Source organism: Aythya ferina (assembly GCF_964211825.1).
Source record: "Aythya ferina genome assembly, chromosome: 12".
NCBI classification, from domain to species: Eukaryota; Metazoa; Chordata; class Aves; order Anseriformes; family Anatidae; genus Aythya; species Aythya ferina.
In genome coordinates this window covers 12,802,677-12,829,258 of record NC_140308.1, presented here as the reverse complement: position 1 = coordinate 12,829,258, position 26,582 = coordinate 12,802,677, and the positions used below count along the sequence as shown (strand labels likewise).

Genomic DNA, 26,582 nt, shown 5'->3' with positions numbered 1-26,582 from the left:
CACCCTTGGGTGCCTGGGGAGCCCCAGGAGCACCCTATTAGTGGTGTAAAAAACCCAAACATCAGCCTTTGCCTTGTTTTCATGTCCTAATTTCCCTGTGAGAACACATTTTTTGAGGGGAAAAGGGGTGAACCCCTCAGGCTGTGAGGTAAAACTGGGAGAAAAAATCATCATTTTCCATTATTTTTGTAGAACAGCTCAGAAAGCAGCGAGCTGCCCCCTCACGCACCCTTGCGGGGGACCCTGAGGTAAAATTCCTGTCAGGAGGGGGAGGGCGGGAAGAGAGGGGCGGGAAGAGAGGGGGCGGGGCCACAGAGCAGGGGGCGGGGTTATACACTTGGGGGCGTGGTCGTGTGCTTGGTGGGCGGGGTTATGCAAATAGGGGACGAGAAACTAATATGGTTGGTGGGTGGGATTATGCAAATAGGGGACGGGGCCAAGTGCGAATAGCCCCGCCCCCTGTTCCCCGCGCCGGGCCGTGCCTCACGACCCCGGCCGCCTGTCGCGCCGCGTCCCGCCTGCCGTAAAGCGCGGCGGCCGCCTGCCGTCAAGCGCGGAAGGTCAGCGGCGCCTCCGCCGCCCGCTGCGGGGCCGTGAGGGGGCCGCGGGGCCCGGTGCCGCCCCCCCCGCTCCCCGCTCCCCTCCCGCCCCTTCCCCGGCCTCCCCCGCCGCCGCTGCCATGTTCCTGCGGCTGCTGTCCGACGTGCGGTGGCGCCCGGCCGCCTCCCGCTGGAGCGGGGCCGCCCGCTGCCCGCGGAGCACCTCAGCGGCCTCCGAGGCGCCGCCGCCGGCCCCGCTGCCGGGCCAGGCGCAGGTGGTGGTGTGCGGCGGAGGCGTGGTGGGCGCCTCGGTGGCCTACCACCTCGCCAAGCTGGGCTGGAGGGACGTGGTGCTGCTGGAGCAGGGCAGGTAGGGGCTGCGGGCTGCAGCGGGGCGGGCCTGGAGGCGTTTCTCCGGGTGTTTCTGTCATTTCTGTAGCGGTTTCTGTCATTTCCGTGTTTATTTCTGTCATTTCTGCCTCTTTGCTGAGTGCCGCAGCCGTGGTGGGTTCAGACAGACCGTCGCTGGCGGAGCTTGGTGCTGCTTCACGGCACAGGGCCATGGGCAGCCCTGCACTGCCCGGGGTGAAGTAGAGAAACGCAGGGGAAATTCATTGGTGTGTTGGCAATCAAAATATATCCGTGTAGGGAGAAGCAGAAGTGTTAGAAGAACAGCTTTCCTTTTCTTCTGGCCTGTCCTCAGCTTTGTTCCTGCCCTGCACAGCCTTCTGCCCCCTCCTTTCCTCACAGGGGAGCTGGGGGGTTCGCGGTGGCTTCTCCCTCTCCTGCTTTTTGCCCTGGTTCCTCCTGGTCCCCTGCAGCCTCTGCCCCGGGCTGCAGCCCTCCAGGGAAACCTGCTGCAGCTGCCCAGGGGCTGCAGTTCCTCTGGAGGCATCCGTCTGCTCTGTCGTGGGGCCTTCCTCAGGCTGCAACAAATGCCTGCTCCAGCACCTGGACCTCCTCCTTCTCCTCCTTCTCCCTGCCCTTGGGGTTTCCTCATCTCTTCCTTGTTTACTTCTTGCTCCTCCTCCATCTCTCTGGCGTTTGTTGCCCATGAGTTGCCTTCCTAGAGGTGCTGCTGAGGGCCCAGCAGTGCCCTGTGGGTGTCTCTCTGGAGGCTGGCTGGAAGTGGGGCCGTCCCATGCCAGACCCAGCTGAATTCTTCTCACAGGGGCCACCCCTGCTACCAAACCCTGATGTTTTGGGGTGTTTTGGTAATGCACAGTGCAAAGACAAAGCCTCCATGCAAGACAAGAGGTCACAAACTGAGGATGTGAAATCTGAGCGTTTTTGGTTTTGTTTCTCCCACTAAGCTTGTGCTCAGCCACTGTTACAGTGCCACCAAGTTCTCAGCTGACCCCTAGGCAGAGAAGCAGGGGATATTTTCTTCACCTAAACTTCTCTCTGCAGACTCCCAGCCATGAATGTTGAAGTTACTTGCGTGTAGGCGTGGGAAACGGTGGAGTCAACGAAGGTGCTCTTGTTTTTTTATACATTTGTGTGTATTTGAAGGGGGTTTCGATTTACCTCCTGCCCATCTGCACAGATCTGAGCCCCAGAGGTTGGGACAGCTGCCAGTAGGGGTGGCCCAAGAGGCAGCAGCTCCAGGCACATCTGTCAGTGCTTTACTCACAGGTAATGATGTGAAACACGGCGTGGCTTGGAGAGATGGCAGAACATGTCGGTCTTGTTGGGAGCTGACTGCCCAGCCCGTGCCTGTTCGGGTTTTTGGTTTGGAAGTGTTTTTTTTGGTGCCTTCATTAAGCATTTTGGGACCTTGGGCACCACGCAGTGGGGCTGGAAGCTCAGAGCTCCAGGAGCAGGGAGCTCCGGCTGCTTGGCATTGCCTGGCTGGGAAGCGTCAGGCTCTTGGCAGCTGCCAGCAGAGGGAATTCTCCCTCGGAGGTTTCCGAGCTCAATCCACACACGTGTGCCCACAGAAAAACACCGCTGCATTTCCAGGAGCAGTTTAGGATTGTGGTGAGCCCGCTTAAAGCCCCGCTGCAGCAGTTTTGGCTGCGGCTGTAGGGGTGTAGCAAGGGGAATGCCTTACGCAGCTGGTGCTCGTGTTGGGTTTCCTGAGGGCGTGCTGCGAGGCCAGAGGTCAGCGGGTGGAGCAGCGCGGGGTGGCTTGAGCAGCAGGGAAGGTGGCCACGAGTGGCGTGGAAGCAGTGGGAGAGAAATGCTTAAATTTAACTCTGCTGCAGAGCTTTTTATAGGGCTTGCTGTGGAAGCACTTCCCCAGGTAGCTAGGTGGACAGTGCCTGAAGGGCAGATTAAAAATGGGAAGAAATGTGCTTCTACATAGCTGCTGCACGCTAAAAGGGACTTGGTGCAAGCTGCAGAGATGCAGGGCTCAAAGGAATCCAAGTTAAGTTTGCTCTGAGGGAAACCCGGCTTTGGAGAAAGAAGCAATCAGGTAGGCAGCTTGGCTTGCTAATTTTTTTGTAAGTGCTTTCTTTGAAAGATGTGAGCGGTTAGGACAAGTTAGAGAGAAGTGGGTTTGGAACAGAAGGTTTTTCCAAAAGCGAGGTAAAGCAGAAGCATCCCTGCTGTTGTGTTACCCCTGCATCAGCCACCGTACGGCTTTAGGGGTTCTCCCAAGGGGCACAACTGATTTTCAAGTTGACTGTGGTGGTATTTACAGCTGGACAAAGGGAGCAGTCGTGGTCTGATGGGTGCGGGGGGTGTTTTGTGCCATCAGAAACCTCTGGGGCAGCCTCCTGGGGGGCTGTGCTGGCTTCCCTGCCCGTCAGCTGCCTGAGGCTTTCTTTCAACTTACCTTGCAGGCTGGCTGCCGGTACCACCCGCTTCTGTGCCGGCATTGTGAGCACCGCCAGGCACGTGTCCATCGAGCTGAAGATGGCAGACTACTCCAACAAGCTGTACCAGCAGCTGGAGCAAGAGACGGGCGTGCAGACAGGTACTGGGGGGTGAGCACCGGGTAACCTTTGGGAGGTCGGGTCGAAGTGCTGGCCCTGAAGTAAGTGTCTTGAGCGCTGGTGGTTCCTGCTCAAAACAAAATAACGGATTTGGACTGAATCAGATGCAAAAGAGCATCAGTGATCTGACTGGAGGGTTGGGAGGAAGGGTGTCAGGTGCTCAGACCTGCCTGCGAGCTGCCATCTGTAGCTTGGACAAATGTAGGGGATTTTTGTTCACAAGGGCACTAAAAAGAGACGAGAGCAAGTGACCCATTTTCTGCACTGTTTCGCTTCTCAGAAATGCAAAAAGCTTCACAGCAGCTCTAAAGCCCAGGCAAAGCAAGATATTTTACTCTAGTGTCTCCCTGGAAATACTGTGTTGAAATTCCCCCTCTCCCTCCGAAACACTCAGGCATGTGCCTGGGATGAAGAACTTGAGCACGGAAAGTTTGCTGTTGGCAAAGACTTGTGATATGCATCAAACTCAACACGGATTAATAAATGTGCATGTCATTAAGGTTACTATTAAACTATTACAGGTGGTAGAGTCACAAAATATTGTCCTTTAGGTGTTGAGGTTTTATTTTTCTGTGTATTCGATCTCATATTCACCTTTTTGCCGGTAACCTCTCTCTCTTTTAATAGATACCATGTGTAGGCTCTGTTTTATAAGCACAAGTAGATGCGGTGCAAAGGAGAGTTAGGGCCCAAGTCAGAACTGAAGTGCTCTTTGGAAAAGTTGACTAATGCAATTTTTGATTACTGGCTGATAAATGTTTAAAGTTACGTGGGGATCTGGGGTTTCCTGGCTCTTGAGTAGTGGAAGCACCGGGTCTGTGATTAATTAAAGCAACGGGTCTGAAATTAAAAGGAATTCAAGCTCCTGTCCAAATTTGACTTGACTTTGGTGATTGTCACAGGGTACATGAAGACAGGCTCTATATCGCTGGCTCAGACTCAGGACCGACTAATCTCTCTGAAACGCATTGCTTCATCGCTGAAGTACGTATAAGCAGGAAATAAAACCCATTTTAAGTTTGCATCAGCTCTCCTGCAATGCTAACGACATTTTCTTTGTGTTCTGTGGCAGTGTAATGGGGATCCCGTGTGAAATTATCACCCCGAAGCAAGTGGCGCAGCTTCACCCGCTTATCAACATCCACGACCTTGTGGGGGCCATGTATGTGCCAGAAGATGCACTCGTGTCCTCTGCCAACGTCAGTCTGGCTCTGGCGACTGCTGCCTCACGGAATGGTACGAGATTTTTGTCTCCTGGTGCTCTCCTGCCTGATAGTTACCTTCTTCCCAGTAAAGGAAGTGATGGCTTGCATCTATTTGGGGATCTTAGCTAAGCGCTGAAGGCCAAAAGTTGGTTGTTTCTACGTGGTTTGTATTCGTTGAAATCCCTTTTTTCTCAATAATCAGGCTGATTTATTTATTTTTTTTCACATACTGAATCTTTAGGGAACTGATGTAATGGATCAAGCACCAGTTTGTTGTACTTGCTAGTTACATATTTCTCTGAATAAGCACACACTGCTTCATCAGAAATACAGCCCTTCATAGGACCTGGCTCAAAATTACACATCAAAAGAGTTTTCATTATCTAAAGTGAAAAGATCTGACTGGCTCCTTGTGGAATACTTCATTAGGCATACATGCTTTGGAAGTGAAGTAGTAAATGCTGTTCGTGTAGCACTTTGGCAGACTGGAGCGGTCTAAAAGTTACTTTGATAACGGAGGTAGGGTACACGAAGGATGAAAGTTTATCAGGCTGGAAGAAGCTATTGAGGAAGATACCGCTTTTAGTTTCTTTTTGTCCAGCTTTATTTTGCTTACTGCTAATTTAGTTTTTCACAAAATAACTGATTTCCCATGAAAGAAGCAGTCTTGCAATCCACAACAACAGACTTGATCACATAAAGGCATTGTAATTGAGAGAAATGTGTGGTTTACACTTTTTTTTTCCATGTCGTTGATACTGGGGTCTACCTGCCATCCAGAAGTGGGGAAAAAATACTGTGATTCTTCATAAACTTATCACTTACATAATGAAGAATTTGTATGTATGCTGTTTTACAGGATTTCCCTTCAGAATGGTTGCACAAAACGTAGAAACTTTTGTCTTTATGAGAAAATTAGCTTTTAAGTTGAGCTTAAGGGCTTGATGTTAGTAGCTGTAGAACAAAGGCTTGTTTTGCACTGACTTTGTCCTCTTCAGGCGTCCAGATTCACGAACGGACGAGCGTCAGTCACGTCTTGATCCAGAAAGGTCGTGTGACTGGAGTTGAGACCGACCGAGGGAAGATTCAGTGCCAGTACTTTGTCAACTGTGCTGGCCAGGTAGGATTATTCAAACCTGTCTTTCTTTTTCCCTTTGGTTAGGATGCAGCTGTGCTATTAAAGGAAATCTTTAAGGGAATTCCAGAAAGAAAAACGAGAAAAAGAACAGTGCTTTCTTTCTGCCAGACTAGGCAAGCTTCTTGGCAGTCCACAACAGTTTGTCCCAAAGAATGTTGTTGTTCTAGATCAGACTGCCAGAAGAGGATAATAGTAGTCCCCCACCTGACCTCTTGCATGTTGTATGCTGAAGAAACTCTTGCAGTCCCCCTTTTTTAGTGTTGTCTCTCATCATCTCTGAAAAACCTCTGCTCTAAATTGCGGAGTTACAGCTGCTTGGGTATAGGATTCTAAAAACGTTTCCTTTATTAGAAAAATGAATGAACACGTGCTCTTTCTTCATTTTCATTTTATTTGACTTTATTATGGTTTGTGCTTTGGCTTGCTTTACTGGAGTAGCTCCAAGTCAGAGCAGCAGGGCCCTGAGGGAGGACAGCGGAGGTGGCTGTGTGCTCGGCACAAAGGCTGGGGGAGCCCTGCAGCTTGCTGCGCCGCTGGGCGTCGGGTCTCATGGTGGGACCTCCTGACACACACAAAAAAGTCACTTTCTGCTTTTTTTATCTTTCTATTGTTGCTTCTCCACCATGCAGATCCACCTGACAGCCGCTGTTGCTCAGCGTGGGGCCCTGGCAGCACCACAGGCACCTTAGCTGTGGCACGTGAATCTTATTTTTCTTTCGTGTTTTATGTTGATGCTTCTTAGGCTGGAGCCAGGGTCCTGCTTTTCTAGACGTTACATGTGGAACACAAAAACAGTCTTTGCCCCAGATAGCTCAAATTCTAAGAAAGCAGAAAACAAATGCCTTTGTTTAAGGTTTAGGGCACTGAACCACGTCTTATTTGGCCTTTTTGAAAGCAGACCCACAGAGATAATCGGTTTGCATGCTTTTCTCCCGCCTTTCTCATTGGAGTTAGTTTTCTTCTTTTACATCCTGGTTCTGTTTTGTTTTGTAATTTCAGTGGGCCTACGAGTTGGGCCACTCTGGGGATGAACCAGTCAGCATCCCGCTCCATGCCTGCGAGCACTTCTACCTCTTGACACATCCTTTGAAGGAACCTCTGGCAAGCAGCGTACCAAGTAAGGGTTCTTCAGCTTTTTTTCCACTTTCCTCGATGAATTATATCCTCCTTTCCAAGGTGACTTGTGTTATGACAAAACAGCCGACGAAGGACTATCACTTCTCAGCTCGATTGCAATTGTGAAGTGTGTTCTAGCTGAATTGCTTTGAATATCCTCTTTCAGTGGTATCTGTTTCCTTACTGTTGGGAAAGCTTTTGCTGCAGGAATTGATTTCCAGAGCTTGTCAGCAGAGCAGGTGAACGACCTTGGCTCTAGCTTGGCTAGCTGCTGTGCCTGAGCCTCGGATTGTTGCGGCTGTGGGCTGGAGAGGGTGCTAGCCTTGGCACTGTGTTTTCCTTGCAGGCTGCTGTCCCCAAATGGCCCATCTATTCCTTTCCTCCAACTGAAGCTAAGGCTTTACAATGGCATTTACATGTCTATGAGCTGTAGGGGCAACCCAAGCACTTGAGGTAATTGCTCCTCCCCCATGTTCTGGCTTTTGGATCTCTTCAATAAAAGCTCTTCTGTTTGAAAACTATGGTGGGGAAGTAGGGAGCTTTGCTTATTTATTCTGTCTTTAGTAAGAGTTTCTGCTTCTAGGGAGTCATATATATGTTCTCCAAGGAATGCAGCTCTCTCACTGGACTCTCTGCTTCACTTTTACTTTTCTAGAGCAATTTAAATGTATATATGTTCACAGCTCTTCTGTACATGGGGAAAAAATTACTCTGAAATGTGTCGGGTGCAGTCTAAGTGCTCCAAGTTGACACTGCCACCAGAAGAAGCGATCCTGACCTGACTGCTTGCCCTCACCCCATTGCTGCCTGCAGTCTTTGTGCTGGTGGCCTGCAGCAGGCTGGTTCAGTGACCCACCCCCGTTAATTTGAACTGTTTTAATACATGAAGGGAAAGATGGGGAGGGCAGGACGTCTCTTGGTCTGGTCCTGGGTGCACTCCCAGTGGATTTAAGCCAGCATAACAGTCTGCTGGTGCCACCAGGGATGCAAATCCTTGTGTCTTCCTGCTCCTGATGCTGCTGTCCTGCTGGTTTTGGTGCCCTTTAGATTCTCCTCAGTTTCTTGTGCTGCCCAGAAGTTAACCTGCGTGGCTGAGATGGGAATCGATGCTGATTTAGGCATCTAAACCAGCACACCAGGGGGCCACGTGAGGACCAGAAGCAGCATAAAGGTGTGGGCTGGGGGGACTGAAATGGTCCTTGCTGTGGGCTGCTAGTTTGTTAGCAGAGCCTGTCACTGGTGCCTGTGAGATGGCCGGAGGTCGCTGCCCTTCTCACCTCCCTTCCCACCTCTTTTCTTTCCTCTGCAGCTATCGTAGACCCCGATGGCAGGATCTACATCCGCAACTGGCAGGGCGGCATCCTCTCGGGAGGCTTTGAGAAAAACCCCAAGCCTCTTTTCACGGAGGGACGGAACCAGCTGGAGATTCAGAACCTCCAAGAAGATTGGGATCATTTTGGTATGTCGGGGGGGAGATGCCCGCAGCAATAAAGCACGTGGCTTCAGCAGAAGGCAGACAGGCTGTTAGAGACCAGCTAGCGTCTCTCTGCCTCTCTCTAACAGGCGTGAGAAGGGTGAATGTTCTCTCAAATTCATTAATTTCTTCATTTGTCAGTAATTTGCATGAAACCACTTAACCAAGGACTACGTCAACATCTTTGCAGTGTTTAAAAACACCCGCTAACCTTTAGCTTGTATTTATTTCCTCCAGCGCAGTGGCGTACTGCATGAACTTTCCAACGCTCTTCTCCCCCTGCGTTTGATTTCGGGCTGTCAGCACCACGTGCTGCTCCTCTTGTGACCGTAGATCAGCACTCCTGACCCGCCATGCAGCTGTGGCATTTCGTTTCTGTGGCTCCTTTCAGCACTGCCTGCCAAGTGCATTTCCAGTGGAGGAAATCATGAGCAGAACTCGCTGGTGCTGCTTCCCAGACTCCATCCATCCCACCATCAGCAATGTGGTGGCTTGGTCCTTTCCAGATGTTCTTTCTGTTCCTATATTATTTGTTTCTGGTTCAATATTCTGTATAAATCTTTTTATATGGAGGGATCTTTCTGTAGGAAAGAATATAGCATGGCCTCCAGCTCCCATTTTTTCCCTCTCATATGCCTCGTAAGTTCTGTGCGCCTTCGATTCCCCTTTTATCTGAGGGAACCGGTTCTGCCCTGTGTCAGAGCTCTTTGCTTCCCCCATGAACACATCTCTGCCTGTGTCTCCAGGCTCAGTGAGACTCCCTGCTGTCTTTCTGCAGTGGTAGCGTGTTCATCCGGCTGCTCCCCTGGCTGAACTGATTTAGTTTTTGTGTCTGAGAGATGATATATGGGTTTCATAAACAATTAAGGTGGGGTGGAGGCAGGATGGGCTGCAGCTCTGTGCTGGCTTACGGCAGAAGTTTTTTAGACCTGCAGATGACCGTGGACTTGATTGAAAAGCAGCTTCCCTAACGAGCTGCTCACGTGTTGCACCCACCTCCTCTTTGGTCTTCCAGATCCTGCTGGAATAGCAAAGCCCTGCTTGCTGGCACCTGCAAACTGCCCAGGTTTCGGAAGCAGCTGCACGCTAAGTTCCAGCGTTACCTTTTTATCACTTCAAACATGCAGAGTAGCTGAGCAGGCAGAGCTTACTCAGCCAATATTTGATCCTCTTCTAGGGCTGCAGTTCCCGAGCTCACGTGTTCCTGCTCTGATCTCTCTGATTGGAACACCTTTAGAGTTTAGAATAGCCTGTACTGTTGCAGAAATGTTGGGCTGGATGTAAGAACAAGTCTAGAACTGAGCCCTCTTTTTATCAGTAGGAAAAAAGAAGCCTGTAACAACAGGCCCTGGGGAGTTACAAGGCATCAGAAGGAGCAGTTCAGCAGGCTTCTGCTTGTGACTTCTTAGGTGACGTGGAATCTGAATATTTCAGAGCCTGTGTGTAAAACTGAGGAATGTAACTAGTGCTGAATTTTGGGGACTTTAATCTAGGGTACGGTGCAGAGGGAACTCCTGGACAAGAAGATCAAAGTAGACAGCTCACCCTTTTATTAAAGCTCTCAAATATCAGGCTGTGAATTGCCGAAGGACCTTTCCAGCGTGACTGGGCAATAAAGTGGCAAGGAAATTCAATGAGGATAAATGTGAAGTGACGCAAGTGTGTGAGGGTGTGTCTGCTGGGGAGTGCTGTTCATTTCACCGCACAGAAGAACGGGCTTTGAGCTGACCTTGGGGTTCTCTTAGTTCTGTGAAGGTGTCAGCTCAGTAGCTGGCAAAGCAAAAATAAAGGAGTTATTAGGAAAGGAGCAGAAAATAAAATCATCGTGCAGCTCCCTATCCTTGGCGTGCCAGATAAGAGGTGTTCTGCAGAGGGTGTCATCTTACTGGTGAAAGAGCGGCTAGAAGCTGATCGGGGCTTGGAGCAGCTCCCAAGAGAGGGATGACTGACTGGCAGGGATCAAAAAAAAAGAAAGAAGAGATGACCAGAGGGAGGTAAACAGAGGTCTAGGAAATGTTGAGTGAGATCCCACTCTAGATGGGGATCTCCTGTTCTCTGCTGCTTCCATTGTGCCAGCTGGGGGCCATCAAAAAGTTAATTGAGTTTAAGTTTCAAACTCAGTGATTCCTCTCACCACAAGTACTGGATGTGTGGATATCTCCTTGGCAGCCTTGCAAGGTGTTCTCAGGAGTTTTGGGGAAGACTGGTCGAGTACTTGGAAAAGAGATCCACTAAGGGTTGCTATTTAGTAAACACTGTTTACCAGTTAGTAAATATTATTTTTATTTGGTAAATACCAGCTAGCATTTATTAAATATTATTTTTGTGTTTAGCAAATACCAGTTAGTATTTGGTAAATACCACTTAGTATTTAGGGAAAACCTCCTGGGGTTTAGGAAAACTGCTGAAGGTAAGCAGAGGCTGGCAGGATGTGTGGGGCCAGTGTCATACAGATTTGTCTGTTCTTACTCCTCGCTAGGTATCCATTCCTTGCTGCTTTCCCTAACAAAGCTGAACACATTTCTGCTGGGGAAGGTGTCCCTGGCGTGAATCAGCTGCAGACTCAGACCTTCACCACTGGTCTGAATCAGTGGGGCTGCTTTTATGGTGTGCTGTGTGAAAAATGGTGATCCATTTTGAGTAGCTTGAGGTTTTCTGTTCTGCCAGCACACTGTTCAGCCAGTGAACGTGTTCCCTTCTGTTCAGACACCAGCACGCTCTCTGCTTTGATGCTGAAGTGCTTTGAGATTGAAAGCTTTTTTGTCTTTTGTCTCCATCCCAGAGCCGCTCCTGAGTTCCCTTCTGCGCAGGATGCCGGATTTGGAGGCCCTGCAGATCATGCAGCTCGTGAACTGCCCGGAGTCCTTCACGCCAGACATGCGGTGTATCATGGGCGAGTCGCCCACGGTGCGCGGCTACTTCGTCCTGGCTGGCATGAACTCGGCTGGTATCTCTTATGGTGGGGGAGCAGGCAAGTAAGTGGTTTATCACCGTTTGGTGTGTAAGTAAGGTTTTAACCAAGAAAAAAGACTGCTCAGATGAGTCTTCTGTGTGACATGTTCTGGTCAGTATTTGTCACCTCCCCTCTGCTACCAACAGAGGACGCTTTTGTCTCTAGCTTGAGTCCCAGGGAAGAGCAGTCCTGTGTGTGCTCCAGCTCTGTGCTGGATTCTTCTCCTACCCTGCACATCTCAGTCACCAGCAGCCTGCTGGGGATCGAGGGAGCTCCCTGAGGACTAACCGGTCCAAACTTTCTTCTACCTGGAAGAGAGAAAAGCTTAGCAAAGCACAGTCCCTCATCTTCTCTGCTCCACAATCCCTTTAATTTATTATTTGGCTGAAGTCCTTAGAGCATTCAAGCTGACACAACAATTAATTTCTCCAAAAGAGAGTGAATCTAAAGCAGATAAAGCACCATGTGTGTGATGCCAGGTGCTGCCAATACAGTTAAATACTGTCCTCTGCCAGCAAGCTAGGGATGTAGCCACTTCCCAGTACGCTCCAATTCCTGTGTTAATGCAAATACTTTGACAGGCATGTAAGTGTGATCCCAGCAGCAAAGTTGCTTGCAAAATGATCATCGCTTTCTCTGATTGCCATTTGGTTTTGGCAACCCAGCATCCCTTCTGCTGTACAGCCTTCTTAGCAAGCTGCTCATTTTTCATGGCAAGTGTTAGTATCTGCACTTGTTTCCATTAGTTTCTGTCTATCTAATAATTTAACTCAGCAGAGAAGGAAATGGTGATTTTTCTTTGTCATAAATAACACGGAAGTACAGAGAATCTTTGCAGTAAGGTTATTTGAGAATCAAAATCACTTCTGAGGGTAAAACATTATTTGACTGTTTGTTGCTACAGCCTCAAAATAAGCAGCTTAGCTTGCTAATGTAACTTTTAATGATCAGTCTCAAACCCCTTTGTTTTTCTGTTTACTGACTGTGAACAGATCCTTCTGCTCTGCTTTTGTCTGAGCTGCCTTTGTCCTTTAGCTCTGGAGCATGCCTTCCTCCTTCACTGCTAGAAGTGTAGCTAAACATAACTTGGCTGGTCCCTCGTGCTGAAATGAACGCTGTCACTGGTGGTTTGTGGCTGAGCCTACACCAGGTACTGAAAAACGACAAAGCAGTCAGCTTCCTAACTCCAACCTAAATGTGCTCAGCGCTCCTTTGTGTGGGGTAGGCTGAGTGTCAGCCAGGCTGCCTGTCCAGTCCCTGGCTTTGTTGACCATGTGTCCTGCTGCCCTGTGCGTTTTATCCTAATGGGAAATGAGTAATTTGGAAAGCTGCTGGCTGGGTTTTATAATGGGAAAGCCTTCCAGATTCAGCTAGTGTTCAGAATACCATGTTAGTTCTGTTTTATCCCTGCTGCGAGAAGTTCTCGTGTCCAAATTGCCTTGCTTATGACTTCAAAGCTAAACTCTTTAAGACACTGACTGACTTCTTGTTTTGTTTTTTTTTACTGCTTCCATCAGGTACCTGGCAGAGTGGATGGTAAATGGTTATCCGTCAGAAAACGTCTGGCCTCTGGACTTGAAACGCTTTGGTACTCTGCAGAGCAGTCGCACCTTCCTCCGTCACCGTGTGATGGAAGTAATGCGTAAGTGAGGTCTCTGCGTGCAGTGCTCACCAGGATGTCCAAGACTTGCTCTTTGCTGTGCTGTCTGTCCTGTGTCAACTGTCACAACCCTGAGAAACATCGTCCTTCCCCCTGGCCTCCCCTGGGACAAGGCAGTTCCTTCCCAGAAGAAGGCAAAGGCTGGCTGCTTTGTTAGCAGCATTCCTGCTAGCTTTTCTGAAAGAGATGCTGTTGGTAGGGTGCTCTTTCCTATTTATTTATGTTCCCATAAGGAGGAGGTTTGTGTGTATCTGTGTAGGACTCCAGCCTAATAAAACAATACCAAGATCTTAACAAGAAATACTACACTGTATCAAACACTGTTATTGTTTGCACATCAGTATAGTGTGAAAATGCCATCACTTCTGACGTAGCAGTATGTGATCTAGTTATCTTATGCCATTCAAGAAGTCTTGGTAGAACATATTCTGCTTTCTCTTGCCCGAGTTGGTGATAAATGCCTTGCAGAATAGATCTTAGATGCCATTGTTCCTGTGTAAAGCCGTGCATAATTTCCTCCTGTTGTTTGATTATCTGTCCTGAGATAATGTGGACAATTCTTTCTTTTAAGTTTCAATAGAAGCATAAGTTGCAAAAGAAGTTGCAAAAGAAGAGCAGTTACTTGAACACCAAGTTTAAACTAAAAACGTGTTCAGGTGAAAGCAGAGAAGCTGGGTAAAGCTTTGAGTCTAGGTATATCCAGGAAAAAAAAACCTTACACTTTGACCTTTCTTCCCAGAAAAATCAGTTTGTACTCTTGGCATTACTCTAGAATGGCTTTCCAATGTAGATCTTGATTCTAGAGGTTTAGATAGCTAAGGAATCAGTCTAATTTTTACAAGATAAATACTGTATTCATTTTTTCTGGTGTTACATTCCCACTATAATCCATTCTTCCCTCTACCTGTTCTTCCAGCAGTGCCAATACCAGGTAACAACAATAAAATCATTACTTAGGAGGCAAAGACAAACAGAATTGTTCAGTAAGAAATATTAGGCTATCTCAGCATCAGTTTTAAGTAATTTGTGCCCTATGTAGAAGCTTAACGTTTGTAAAGAAGCATCCTTGAGTTCTACTCCCTGCTGGCAACCAGGGAGAATGCTAAACATTCATTAGGGTAACTTGTTTTCTAAATTAGAATATTATGGAATGGCTGAAAAGGTATAGGAGACATTTGGAAGAGCTTCAGTAATTAGAAAAAGCTGAGCTGCCAGTGTTTAAGGAGGTGGTGGATGATCCTTGTGGCAGTGGGCTCCCTACCCCGCTACTGGTATTGTCTAAATGATCAGTGTCTGATGCAGTGTGCTGTCAGGGAAAAACCATGCATAATTAATGCTAGTCAGCATGGCTGCATGGAAAATAGAGAGTTTGGGTAAGTTATGTTGACAGTATTGTCATGAGACCATGAGTATCTACAAATATAAGTGTTCTGTGCAAATCTTGTTGCTCTGATTTAGTGTAGCTATAAATGGATCAAAAGAGATTTGCTGATTTCAAAAAATGGAGAAGTCAGAACTGTCTTGAGGGAATTTCATTGGTGGTTCGGGTGTAGTAAGAATGCGTATCTGTAATCTGGAGTAAAATCCTAGGTAACAATCACTACTTAACCTAATAACGTATCTCTGTGACCACTGCAGCCCTCATGTGTGATCTGAAGGTTCCCCGCTGGGACTTCCAGACCGGCAGACAGCTGCGCACCTCCCCGCTCTATGACCGTCTGGATGCCCAGGGGGCCAGGTGGATGGAGAAGCACGGGTTTGAAAGAGTCAAATACTTTGTCCCACCTGGGAAAGGTGAGATTGCATTTTATTCTGCCTAGTGCATCCAGATTGATGTATTAGATTGTAGTTCATTTGGTTTATCAGTTGCCCTTTGATTCTTCCTTGCGTTAGATCTGCTGGATTTGGATCAGAGCAAAACCTTTTACAAGCCGGACTGGTTTGATATCGTGGGTTCAGAAGTCAAGTGCTGTAAGGAAGCAGTTTGTGTCATTGATATGTCATCTTTCACCAAGTTTGAAATAAGTGTAAGTACCCAGGAGGTGGCAAGGCATCAGCTTGCAGAGATGGTCTTTATTTTCTGTTGGCTGCGTTCAAACTCCTCGAAGTCCTGTTGAGGGATAGATAGAGAAATTAGGCTGTACGGCCAGATTCAGGCTGCAACAAATATGTACCTGAGATTGCCTTTTGTCTGTTGAGGACCCACTTCATAGAAATACCAGTTTGGTCTGTAAATAGGACTTGACCTTCGGCACTGTGTGACCGTTGTCTCTTATTAAGCTTGAGACGTTTGTGTCCCTATCAATGTGAATTGAAAGAATTTGGGTCAGGATGTTGATGCAGTCTTAAACTGCCCCAGTTAATTTGTGTCGCTCAGACAGCTCATCTGCCTGCTCTCCCTTTCAATTCCCATAGTCCACGGGAGACCAGGCGCTGGAGAGTCTGCAATACCTCTTCTCAAACGACCTGGATGTGCCAGTTGGGCACGTTGTGCATACCGGCATGCTCAATGAGAAAGGAGGTTATGAGAATGACTGCAGCATTGCACGGCTGAGCAAACGCAGGTAGGTGTGCAGACTGCATCTTTATCAGCAGCCTCTGAGAACCTCTTAATGAAGAACATAAATTCCACCCCCATGCCTTGTAAGGAAAAAGGAAAAGTCTCCATTCTACACTCATCCCTAATTCTGTAGCTCAAACGAGAGGGAGCTCCCAAACTTATCTGTGGTCCCTACATCAGTAAGTACAGGTTTCTACAAAATGTTTGGCCTTCAGATGTTGAGTTTCTCAATTGAAAGACAAATTTGTTTTTGGCAAATTTGTTCCGATCATTACTTTATTGCTTAAGTATTCATTTAAAGAGCAAACTAAACATGTTTGCTCACTGGCTCCTGACCAGTCTTTTCATCGGAGTACCGTGCTGAAACATTTCTTTTTCAGTGTTTCAACTTGCCTTGTGGTGTCATTACTCGAGTTCTCAGCTCTGCGCTCACCCGGGGTTCTTTCTTTTGCTCTCTGGTGCAAACTGACATGATCACAGGATCTCATCCTTAGACTAAGCAACTTGGGTTCTGTTTGGCATTTAATTAGAAAAAACCCCTCATGTTTAAAAACTATTTCATGGGTATGTCCCGGCCAAGTGTTGGATTCATTTCCCTAGACCATTTTCTATGTATGCTGTCCTTGTATTGGTGTGAGAGCATTCTTCTCTGCTGCTCTTATAATTAGAAGCAGCTTTTCATTCTCTTTCTCTTCCATCTGCATTCATGTGTTGTTTAAAAGCATTGTCTGCCTCTGTGTGAAACTGGTAGCTTTCCTCCTTGTTAATCACTGCTGCAGATATTATCTCTGTCAATAATGTACTTCAACTTGCAGTCAGCATGAAAGAGACTAGCTTGTTTTCACATATCAAGTGGAGTTCTGTTTTCGGAAACTGGTAATAATAACCACCATTGTGTAGGGAAAGAGTTTGACTGAAACAAGAAACTGCTTTGAGAATGAAGCACTCTTCTGACCGTCGAGAGTAGCCAGAATCACTGGTCTCAAAGAGCTGTAAATACAGTCTGCAAAATGACTCTGACTTTGGGGCTACCTTGTGAACTTCCTGCAGAGCTGCCCGCATTCTGCTTCTGGTCCTTCTGCTGCCTTCTTGTCCCCAGGCTGCTGGTAATGCTCGCAGGCTGAGGTTTCCTGTCCTGACAGATGTGGTGGTGTTGATCCAGAGACATCAGTCGTGGTTTTTGTAAACCGGCTTATTTTGGTCTGGTGTTATCTTGGAAGCTGCTGAATGGCTCCAGTAGTTGGCGGACAAAGAATGAACTGAATCATCCTGTGCCTGTCAAGTTTCATTGTTTCTTGGTTTTGATTTTTCTCTTCCAGCTTCTTCATGATTTCCCCCACTGACCAGCAAGTCCACTGCTGGGCCTGGCTGAAGAACCGCTTGCCTAACGACAGCAACCTGACCATGGAAGATGTGACCTGGAAGTACACAGGTAGGAAATCACTGAAAGCAGACCTTGTTCTGCAGCCCGAAGTCACAAATGGTGTCTTGTGCTGCGTGCCAATCAATCATTTAAGCTCTCCAGAGTGGCAGCTGGGTCTCTTTTCCAAACAGTTGGATGAAAGCAGCAGTTCAGACTGCCTTCTAGCAAGCCATGAGCTGGGAGGCAGCTTTCCTTTCACATGGACTGTCAGGAGACAGCCTGATGACACAACCTCTTCTTTCAGTGAACTTTAAGACTTTCCACAGCTCCTAACTTCCCAAAGAGAAACAGAAATCATTTAGTTCATATATGCAAGTTAGACAGCAGGTAAGACCTCTCTGGTCTCATCCTAATGGTGTTACCTTCCTCTCCTTAGCTCTGAACCTGATAGGCCCTCGTGCTGTGGATGTCTTGTCAGAGTTGTCGTATGCCCCCATAACTCCAGAGCACTTTCCCTCTCTCTTTTGCAAGGTGAGTGGCTGTGCTTCCTCCTCGCTCTGCTAGGTTTTTTGAAGCATGCGTGGAAGAAGGGGAAGAACGATGTTTTGGGTGGCTAGAGGTGAAGTTATGTATAGACGCACTGCAGTAGCTGAGCTAGATTAGTCATGTACTCGTTAGGCTCACTTTGTTACCTATTTTCTTTGGATTCTACTTGCTGAATTTATAGGTAAATACAAATCTGTTTTCAGTATTCTGCTTGCTGTAGGCTTGGCATGTTTGACGCAATCAGTTAAGAAAGCATCGATCTGAGGGGCAGCTGGGATCAGTGTCTCTGGAGTCTGTCTCCTGTCGTGGTGAAAGGCTGGGAAGGTAGCTGCAGTTCAGCTCCCGTCTTGTATTTAGAACACGAGCCTTTGTCCTGACCTAGTTCGAAGGCTTATCACCGAGTGATTGAGAAGCCTGGATAATGGGGTACTGCAGTCTGGATTTTTACACTAAATTCCTCAGAAGCATGTGCCTGTGGTGAACCCCCTGAGGAAGGGGAAGAGGGCTGACGGGTGTGGATTGCATTATGTATTACTGTGTTCCTCCTGGATCTCTGTGCTGTGTTCCAGTTTGGATGTTTTCACCCCCTCTGATTCTGCAGGAGATGAGCGTGGGCTATGCTAACGGCATCCGTGTGATGAGTATCACTCACACAGGAGAACCTGGATTCATGCTTTATATTCCCATAGAGGTAAGAGTACGTGATAGCCTCAGCTCATTAAAACAGCTGCTTGCATGCATAATCAGGAACACTTTCCATGCTGACTCAGGGTCACGAAGTGTCTGTTTTATACCAGCGGAGTTTCCCTGCTCTGCCTGGTGCTCCAGCTGGCCAGACATCATGTGCCAGAGGCTGGGCACAGTAACATCAGCGGTGGTGTGTCAGATGCTGTCGCTCTTTCCCAGTGTCTGTCTGCAGCTCTGTGTCTCACCCTCCCTTTGCAGTACGCCCTCCACGTGTACAACGAGGTGATGAACATGGGCCAGAAGTACGGCATCCGCAACGCCGGTTACTACGCGCTCCGCAGCCTGCGCATCGAGAAGTTCTTTGCGTTCTGGGGCCAGGATCTGGACGCCTTTACCACTCCTATGGAGTGTGGACGCGAGTTCCAGGTCAAGCTGGATAAGGTACGGTGGGAGGCTGAAACCTCCTGCAGCAGGGGGTACGGGTGGGAGAGGTGAAAAGGCTGCCACGGATGTGTCACTCTTCTGATGGAGCTGTGAGTGCATAGCTATAACCCGTGTCCTTGTGCTTTGTAAAGAAATATTTGTGGTAGAAATACCAAAAATATTCTGCCCTCCTCCCTGGGCAGCACTCCCAGCGATTTATGTGGTGTCCTGCTTTAGGGCAGGGTGCTGGGTACCTTACAGGTGCGCAGTGCTCAGGTTTCTTTTTCCCAGCTGCTTTCCCGGCCTGCTGAAGCAAATGCCACCTGGTGCGCAGGCTGGCTTTTAATGAAGTTAAAAACATATGAGGACAGACAGGGACAGGAGCTCTGCGTGCTGTTCTGTTTCAGTATATTTGTACTGTATTTGTACGAGCTGTATCCTGCTCGGTTGCGGTGACAGGTGCCATCTCTGCCACTTGCTTGTTACCTTCTTTCTTATGTATTTGTACGAGCCAAAACAAATGCTTGTATGAGATAAGTCAGAGAGGAAAATGCGCTGATGAGGGACAAAAATTAGATATGTGGCTATGTTTTCTCTGGTTTATGAAATGTGGTAGACTTCTGGGACCAGACAAGTGGTGAAAACTACAGTGGTTTTCACTGTGGTAAAAACTAGAATGAATTTAAGGGTCCGCTTCACAAATATTTTGAATTCGTTAATACATTTAGCATCCGGAACAACGAACGTGACAAGAAACTTGTGTCTGAGCTGGGCTTTGTGTGCGCAGAAGCAGCCTGCCCTGCTGACTTCCAAGCTCCCCTTGACCTTGTGCTGGAAGTTTGTCTGTTAAAGCTCAGCAGGTGCCGTGCTCCTTTATCAGCTGATGCCTCCTTCCCTCCCCAGGGAATGCAGTTCGTCGGCCAGGAAGCGCTGCTGGAACAGAAGCAGAACGGCGTGTACAAGCGCTTTACCATGTTCATCCTCGAGGACCACGACACGGACATGGACCTCTGGCCCTGGTGGGGCGAGCCCATCTTCCGCAACGGCCGCTACGTGGGCAAGACCACCAGCAGCGCCTACAGCTACACGCTGGAGCGCCACGTCTGCCTGGGCTTCGTGCACCACTTCGACGAGAAGACGGGCGAGGAGCTGGTGGTGACGACCGACTTCATCAACCAGGGCGAGTACGAGATCGACATCGCCGGGCAGCGCTTCCAGGCCAAAGCCAAGCTCTACCCCTTCAGCTCCCTCTTCACACAGCGGCGCCGCAAGGACGAGGTGGAACTGAGCGGCTACCAGAGGGAGTAGAGCTGAGCACACCCCCGCTCCTCATCCCAGGCTGGAGTCTCCTGCCACCATCTCCCAGTCCTCTCTCCTCACCCCGCGGATTTCTTTCTCTTCCTTTCTCGTCTTGCCACTTTTAAACTTTTTTCCAGCGTGTTACATTTTGTATATTTTAAAACTTTTAACTCTCAAGCTTTCTCAACCCTGTCCGTCTCCCTCCTTCAGCCCTTCGCTTGCCAGGCTCCCCTGCGCCACGGTTGGTGAAGGGGAACTCCTTCACGGGAAGGAACTTCCAACACGGGAAGGGTCCAGGAGACCTCCTGCGGACTGCAGCCCTTCTCTGGCCCCTCGGCTGAAGGCTGGGACTTCCCCTTGCTCCCCACAAACCACTTTGTAGAGGGGTCGGTGCGTTGGTGCGCGCAGCAATAGTCTGATCAGCTACCTCACTGGCACAAGGCGAAGCGCCGCGTGAGCAGCAGCGAGCGGACAGGTTTGGGTTATCACCCAGCTTGTTCACCATTTATCCACCTTTTTTCCCTACCAGGGAGTCGAGTAGGCTTAACCATCAGATCCCTGGGGTGACAGTAGTGCTGGTAAGTTTTTTTGGTGTTGTTCCCGTTGGATTTTTTTTTTTTGCCTGGGGTCGCTGAAGCTAGACGGCCTTCTATAAATACAGCCGAAGAGCAGCATGTGTGTTTGACTTCAGTAAAGGAATGGGGTTGGGTTTTTTATTAGCAAAAATACCAATTTCTAACAAGGGCAGATGTTAGTGTTTAATGTTCATAGCACTGTTGAAATGCTGCTTCTGTTTCAGCTGCACAGTGTACAGTCTCTGTGAATATTCCTTCACTTTCCTTTGTGTGTGTGGCTCTGTCAGGCTTGTCTGGCAGGGTTTCACGTAAAACCTGTGTGTTTATGGAACTTGAGCAGCAGGAGGGGATGATATCTTGTGGTTTTGGCTGACTTCGGTTGCTCCAAAACTAGAGGAAAACCCTGCAGCGCTCATCTCACCTGTGGGGCTGGGACGACCCCGAGAAACACGGGGGATTCTGGTGGTGACAGCAGCTCAGCAGCTCCTGCAGGACTCCAGCAAGGTGTCTTCTGTTCTCTCCTCAAATCTGTTGCACTTCTCTTTGTAGTACCTCGCCTGAAGGGAGTGAAAGAGGGAGTTTGGGGCTGTGGAAGTTGGGTTCCGAATTGCTTCAGGTGGTTCAGGGGCTTCACCCCTTCTCGGGGTGTCAGCGTGCTCCGATTTAAGCACTGATGCTGAAGAAAACGGGGAGTGCTGAGTTGTACCGCACGGATTTACGCCCTTCCCTTCCCAATGTGAGCACAATCAGAACCGAAGCCGTTCTCTGTTTACTGGAAGGAGACCTGCTGGGTGTTTTCTCTGCCTCTGGCACCCACACGCTCATCATCGTCTTCCCGCTGCTGCTGATGCCAGCATCCTTGGGGAGTTTAATCACAGCCTTGCACGGAGGCCAGCCCTGGCAGCATGGGGATTGCTTTGTAATCCAGAACCTCGTGGGGCATTTTCTTTTCCACTTAACTGGTGAGCATCAGTAGTGTAAATACGAGCTCGAAACCTCTGCAAGTTGTTGCTTTGGGTTTGTTTTCTGCTGCTTTAGTTGCTTGAGGTCGTGTCTTTGCTCTGCCAGCTCGTGATGGAGATGTTCTCAGCGCACAAAAGGAACTGGATGGCCCTAAGGCAAGAAGTGCGGAGGGAAAAACCTTTACACCTTAAAAACAAGTTGTCAGAGCAAGCTCCCCCATTCAGGGAGACGCAGAAGCTGTGAAACAGTGGTGGAGGATCAGGGCAGGGCATAGGATGAAGGGAGGAGGAAGGATTCAAGCTAGTGGGCTAGGAGCTTGGACGTAGATGTTGCTTCTTTGCGCGTGCTCTCCTTTGTAAACGGTGAATTCCTTTGTAGCATCTGGCCTCTTTAGGGACTTCAAACTAAACTTGAAATGGACGTGCAAAAATTCCCCAGGCTTTCCAAATCCCTGGGTGCTGCTCTTCGAATTGAAGTTGTGCCTGGTGTATTAGGATAAAGGGATGAAATGAAAGGGTGACGAGACATCAACAAACTAACATCAGTCCTTTTGTGCATGGAGAGATGTCGTGATCCCACTGTGCCCGTTCTGGATGCACGTAGCAAGGAGGACCTCTACCCTACTGGCATGTTACCTGAAAATCATGCACTGGGGCTCTCGAGGAGGATGCCTGTGCCACGTGTTGTCGCTGGAGGGACATGAGAGGCTTCCCTGGGAGGACACCAAGTGACACCAAGTGCTAGCTGAGGCAGGCTGAAGTACTGAAAGCAGCTGCTGGAGAGTTCTCAGCTAAACCACTCGCTCTGGCGAGTTATAATTAGTTCAGAGCGAACCAAAAGGTCAGCAGTGTGTGTCCTTTCGGTGCTGAAGCATCACTTCAGTTGCAGCCAGGTTATATTCCTCCTTGTGATTTTTTTCCCCTGGTTTATAGGTTCCCCTTCATTCCTCAAGTAACTTGTGATACGGTTTTCTCTTCCCGCAGCAGTCCTGACAACAAAAATGGTGTTTTGTGAGCTCCTTCTGCCGTTACGACTGCTCAGGTTTATTTTGTGTCTAGATCTATCGGTAACCAGGAGCAGAGAACAAGAATAAACGTGCATCGTGCGGGAGGTACGGCAGTGCTCTGCAGCGGCAGGCTGCTGGTGGAGGCTGCTGGCAGCTGGCAGTCCTGCGGCTCGCAGCTGCCTGCTCCTGCTCTCCCGGTGACGAGTTCTGGTTCTTTCGTGTCTGAACCTGGAGGCTTCAGCTGCTGCTCGAGATTAGTCTGTGACTTCTGGCAGGGATTTCTGGCCGTACCCCGAGTCATCTGTCTTCTTCAGCTCAGGTGGCAGCCGAGGGGACAGCTGGATGGCAGCTTTTAGGATAAGGCCAGATGCTGGGGCTGAGCGAGGGGCTTCTAGCGTGCTGCTTTCTTCTAGGGCATGAAGCAGGGATGCAAGGCTCCTCCTGATGGCTGCAAGGAGGATGCTTGAAAACGAAGAACAAAACCAACTGAAGAGTCACCACCTCCAGTACAACTTGAGATTAGAAAACTGGACATCAGACCTCTGGAAGCTGCTGCGACACGAGCTTAATACCCACAGTGCCGGATGGTGCAGGCTGTAAAATCACACGCTGTGCTTTGCTGAGAAAGGGGATTTGTTCGTGTTCAGCGTGGTAGGACTGCGGGGCAGGGATGGGAAACACTGAGCCAGCACCCTCTTGTGAAGGGGATGGGGGCCTGTGCTGGGCAGCAGCAGCAGCACCAGGACGGGGCGCACACCGCGTGTGGTGGTCACAGCAGTGTCTGGTCTCCGAGTCTCGCTTCTCCTACATGAGCAGCCCTGCAGGTTTCATCCATCCAGGCACCTTTGCCAAGACTGAGGCTTGAAGGGAGGTTGGCTGGAGTTTGGTATGAGAAAGGAATTCATCTTTTTGGCTGAAATACGGAGGTGGAGCATAATCCGCATTAGGATAACCGTGTTACCCGTCAGTGACGACCATTAAATGTGCACGTGGCACTTGTAGGTGTGCTTTTTCTTCCCCAGAAAGCCATATTTGTGTGGGATTTCTGACAGAGTGCTGCATCCACCCTGCTGTGCAGTGTCCCTGGAGGCCAGGAAGGTGCCACTTGGCTGAGGAGTGCAGGGAGCAGGCGCCAGAGGCAGCGCTTTGTGGGCAGCCCGCTCCAGCTCCCCTCAATGACTTCTCCAGGCGTGCTACGTGGCCTTGCCTAAGCTCTCGTATTTTTTAGTCCCCGAGGGGGTGCTGAAACGCTGGAGTAAAAGTGGTGTTAGAGGAGAAGGACTCGATTGCTTGTCTTTGGTGGCCTGAGGTTAAAGTCAAATCTGCGCATTCGGAAACGTTTTCTGTTCCAGGAGCGTGTGCTGTGGTGATTTTTCACCTCTATCTTTGTCGGGCTTTATTCCTCCTCGTCTGCTCCGTGCTGATATCGGTGTCCAGATCTGATGGGCCGTGCTGGGGCAGTTGTTGCTCCTCTGTTAGTGGCGAGGAGCAGAGGCCGCGTGCCTGCATCTCCAGGTCTTGCTGTAAGCCTGGGTTCGTGTTCCCCCTTCCCCTGCTGTATTCAAGCTGCTGCAGGTCTCGTTGCTGTTCCCCTGACACCCCCAGCTCGGTGGGTGCTGGGACCTCTCGTGCACAGCCTTCCTCTCTTCGCCCTGCCCGGCGCCTCGTCGCCCGAGCCAGCTTTGCTCCAGATCTGTCTCTTTGCATCAATTTCAGCTCTGCAGCTTCGAGGCGCTGCCACCGCCCTGCCTCCCGCGGGCTTGTGGCTCTGCCTGGAGCTGCCTTCGCTCTGGGACTACAGCCCCGTCCCCTGCAAGCCTCTTCTTGGGGCCTGGAGAGCTCGTTGTGCAGGAATCTGGACTGAGAGCCAGATGAGGTGAAAAATAACACTATTTTTTAAATCCTATCCTCCGTTGAGAGCAGTGCAAGCTCCAGGCGGAGCTGGGGCAGCATTAGCTGAGAACCAAGCAGCAGGGCACGGTTCCCAACATCACTTTTTTCCCCCCGCCGCTTCTCCTTCAGGTGGAGGAAGCTGTGCCCTGATGGAGGTGGTGGGGAGCGTGTATGGGGTTGCCCAAAACTCTCGTTTCTCCCCGGCGTGTTCCTGCAGGCAGCGGCTAACCATGCTGGTGCAGCGCTCACCTGGGGCTGCCCGTAGCCTTCCAGCACGCTTTAACCAAAACGTTTACATTTTGAGAGGAAATGTCCAAAAAAATAAAAGCCGTTTTCCATGTTTGGAAAAGAAATTGCTTGCAAGGGCAGAGGCCTTTCTTGTTTCAAACAGAACACTGCTGCTGGTGGAGTCCAGCAAAAACTTCATCACCTTCGGGTTTGTCTTCCCAAACGTTTTTATTGTCATACTTGATCGCCTTGATTTTTTTTTTATTTTATTTTTTTTGCCCACATCGGGATGCTTTTTTTGTTTTAAGCTACCATTTCTGTGTTTGTTAGGGCTGGTTGCTTCTTTTTTTTTGTTGCTGTTGTTTTTAATGCGCAGGCAGGAAACGGGGCGTGGGGGAGAAGGGATTCACGTCACCAGACGACTCCAAGCTGTCTCTGAAAAGCAGTTGGGAATTTTCTTTGCACTTTACACTTTTCCTTAAACGTTGTGATTGTAGCGTGCTTAGAGCCCTCAGCGAGTGCATTTGAGGGAGGGAAAAAACAAATCTTTACATATTTGTAAATGCCTTAAGGCTTTTTGGCTAGGTGTTTGTGCACTGCCCGTGCGTGCCGCTCCGTTTCTTGCTGTGCTCGGGGCGCACAGGGCAGGCTGGGAGAGCCTTGGCAGAGCCTCGGCGCCTGTTCCTCTTTCTCCAGAAGTGGGTTTATTCAGGATGTTGCTCGTGCTGTAGCAGGTTCGAGGGTTTCTCAGTGCTGGGGACCTCGTTTGTGCTCAGATGGCCGAGACTCCTCATCTCCTGCTCGTCCCAGGGCTGCGCTGCTGGTGGCGGGATGGCTTCCGAGCTGGCGTCGCCTCGGTTTGGGCACCCTGCCCGGTCCGAGCGAGGCATCTCCGTGAGGAGGAGTGGTGATTTATAACAGAAGAGGCCCTGAGGGACGGTGCTGGTTCATATTTATTGCTTTGGCCCCGCTGGTGACAGCTGACCCTCCCACGCACGTGCTTGACGCCGGCTGCACCCGCCAGCAGCGTGGTTACCCGGCGGCCACCACCGACGGATGCTCCGCTTTGCACGGACAGCAACAAGCCCTGAATCCTCCAGCTGCTAGAACCCGAGGCAAGTTCACTTCGAGTCCCCGCTCTAACCAAGGAAACCCTTTCTAGTGCCTTATGCTTGTGAATGTCGTGCAATGGACGTGGCTGAGGCGGCCCAGGCGAGGTTTCCCCGACCGCTGCGCCCGTCGCAGGGCAACCAGCGGCTGGATCCCGGCAGCGTGGTGACACTTCCCACTCCCTTCAGCAGCCATGGGGTTTGTGAAACATCCCCCCGGGGTCCGCCTCGGAGGGGTTTGGGGGAGGCAGAGGGGTTCTGAGGGCTGTGCCCAGCTGCGGGGTGAGGGGTGGTGGTTCCCCAGCGCACACAGAGGGGTGAGCTCGCTGCTCGCCTCCGAGGCCGTGTTATTTCGTGTGCTGTATTTATATTGTGCTTCACTTCATTTAATTTTTTTGGTTGGCTTCAACGTTGCTGGGTTTGTATATTAATAAAGAGGCGTTTTAACTACTCCCGAATCGGGCGCTTTGTTACACGAGAGCCTTCTGTTACCCGTCAGCATCCAAACCCCTTGGTCCTCGGGTGGCTTCCCGGGGGAACGTGTGGTGGTCCCCACCTCCAGGGGCTGTGAGGGGAGCTGGGGGCTGGGGCTGGGGCTGGAGGAAACCCCTGGGGCGCGTGGTGCATGGCCCCAGAACGCTGTGTGGGGTTTCGGCCCCCTCTGGCCCCCGCCCTCTGCCAGCACCCAGCTGCAGCAGCCCTCCTGGGGATGCCAGAACACAAAGGGTGAGTTTTTATTTATTTTTTTTCCCCCTCGTGCTTCCCTTTCAGTGGAATTTCCTTTGTTTCAGCTTGTGCTCATTGCCTTTCCTGCCAGGATGTGGACAGGGCTGGATCCTGGAGCACCCCTAACCCCACAGTGTGGGCTGACCGAGAGCTGTGCCCCGCTGCAAGGATGGAGCC

General features: G+C 49.8%; 1 protein-coding gene across 4 annotated transcripts; it reads left to right on the top strand.

Annotated features, from left to right (window-relative positions):
* Positions 1-558: 558 nt before the first annotated feature.
* PDPR (pyruvate dehydrogenase phosphatase regulatory subunit) lies at positions 559-26,137 on the top strand. 4 transcript variants are annotated; one of them, XR_014697241.1, is made up of 18 exons: positions 559-909; positions 3,329-3,462; positions 4,384-4,465; positions 4,554-4,717; positions 5,685-5,806; positions 6,824-6,941; positions 8,250-8,399; positions 11,197-11,389; positions 12,885-13,009; positions 14,666-14,821; positions 14,921-15,054; positions 15,443-15,591; positions 16,907-17,019; positions 17,387-17,481; positions 18,098-18,187; positions 18,442-18,624; positions 19,510-20,483; positions 25,381-26,137. XR_014697241.1 is itself a non-coding variant. In XM_084533494.1 (17 exons), the coding sequence occupies exons 1-17, from the start codon at positions 680-682 to the stop codon at positions 19,912-19,914; spliced, it is 2,643 nt and encodes an 880-aa protein (XP_084389620.1). In that variant the 5' UTR covers positions 559-679; the 3' UTR covers positions 19,915-26,137. The 4 variants fall into 4 exon arrangements, 3 of the variants coding, with proteins under 3 accessions (XP_084389620.1, XP_084389621.1, XP_084389622.1); XM_084533494.1 differs by having other exon boundaries at positions 19,510-26,137; XM_084533495.1 differs by lacking the exon at positions 559-909 and adding an exon at positions 2,747-2,958 and having other exon boundaries at positions 19,510-26,137.
* Positions 26,138-26,582: the final 445 nt, after the last annotated feature.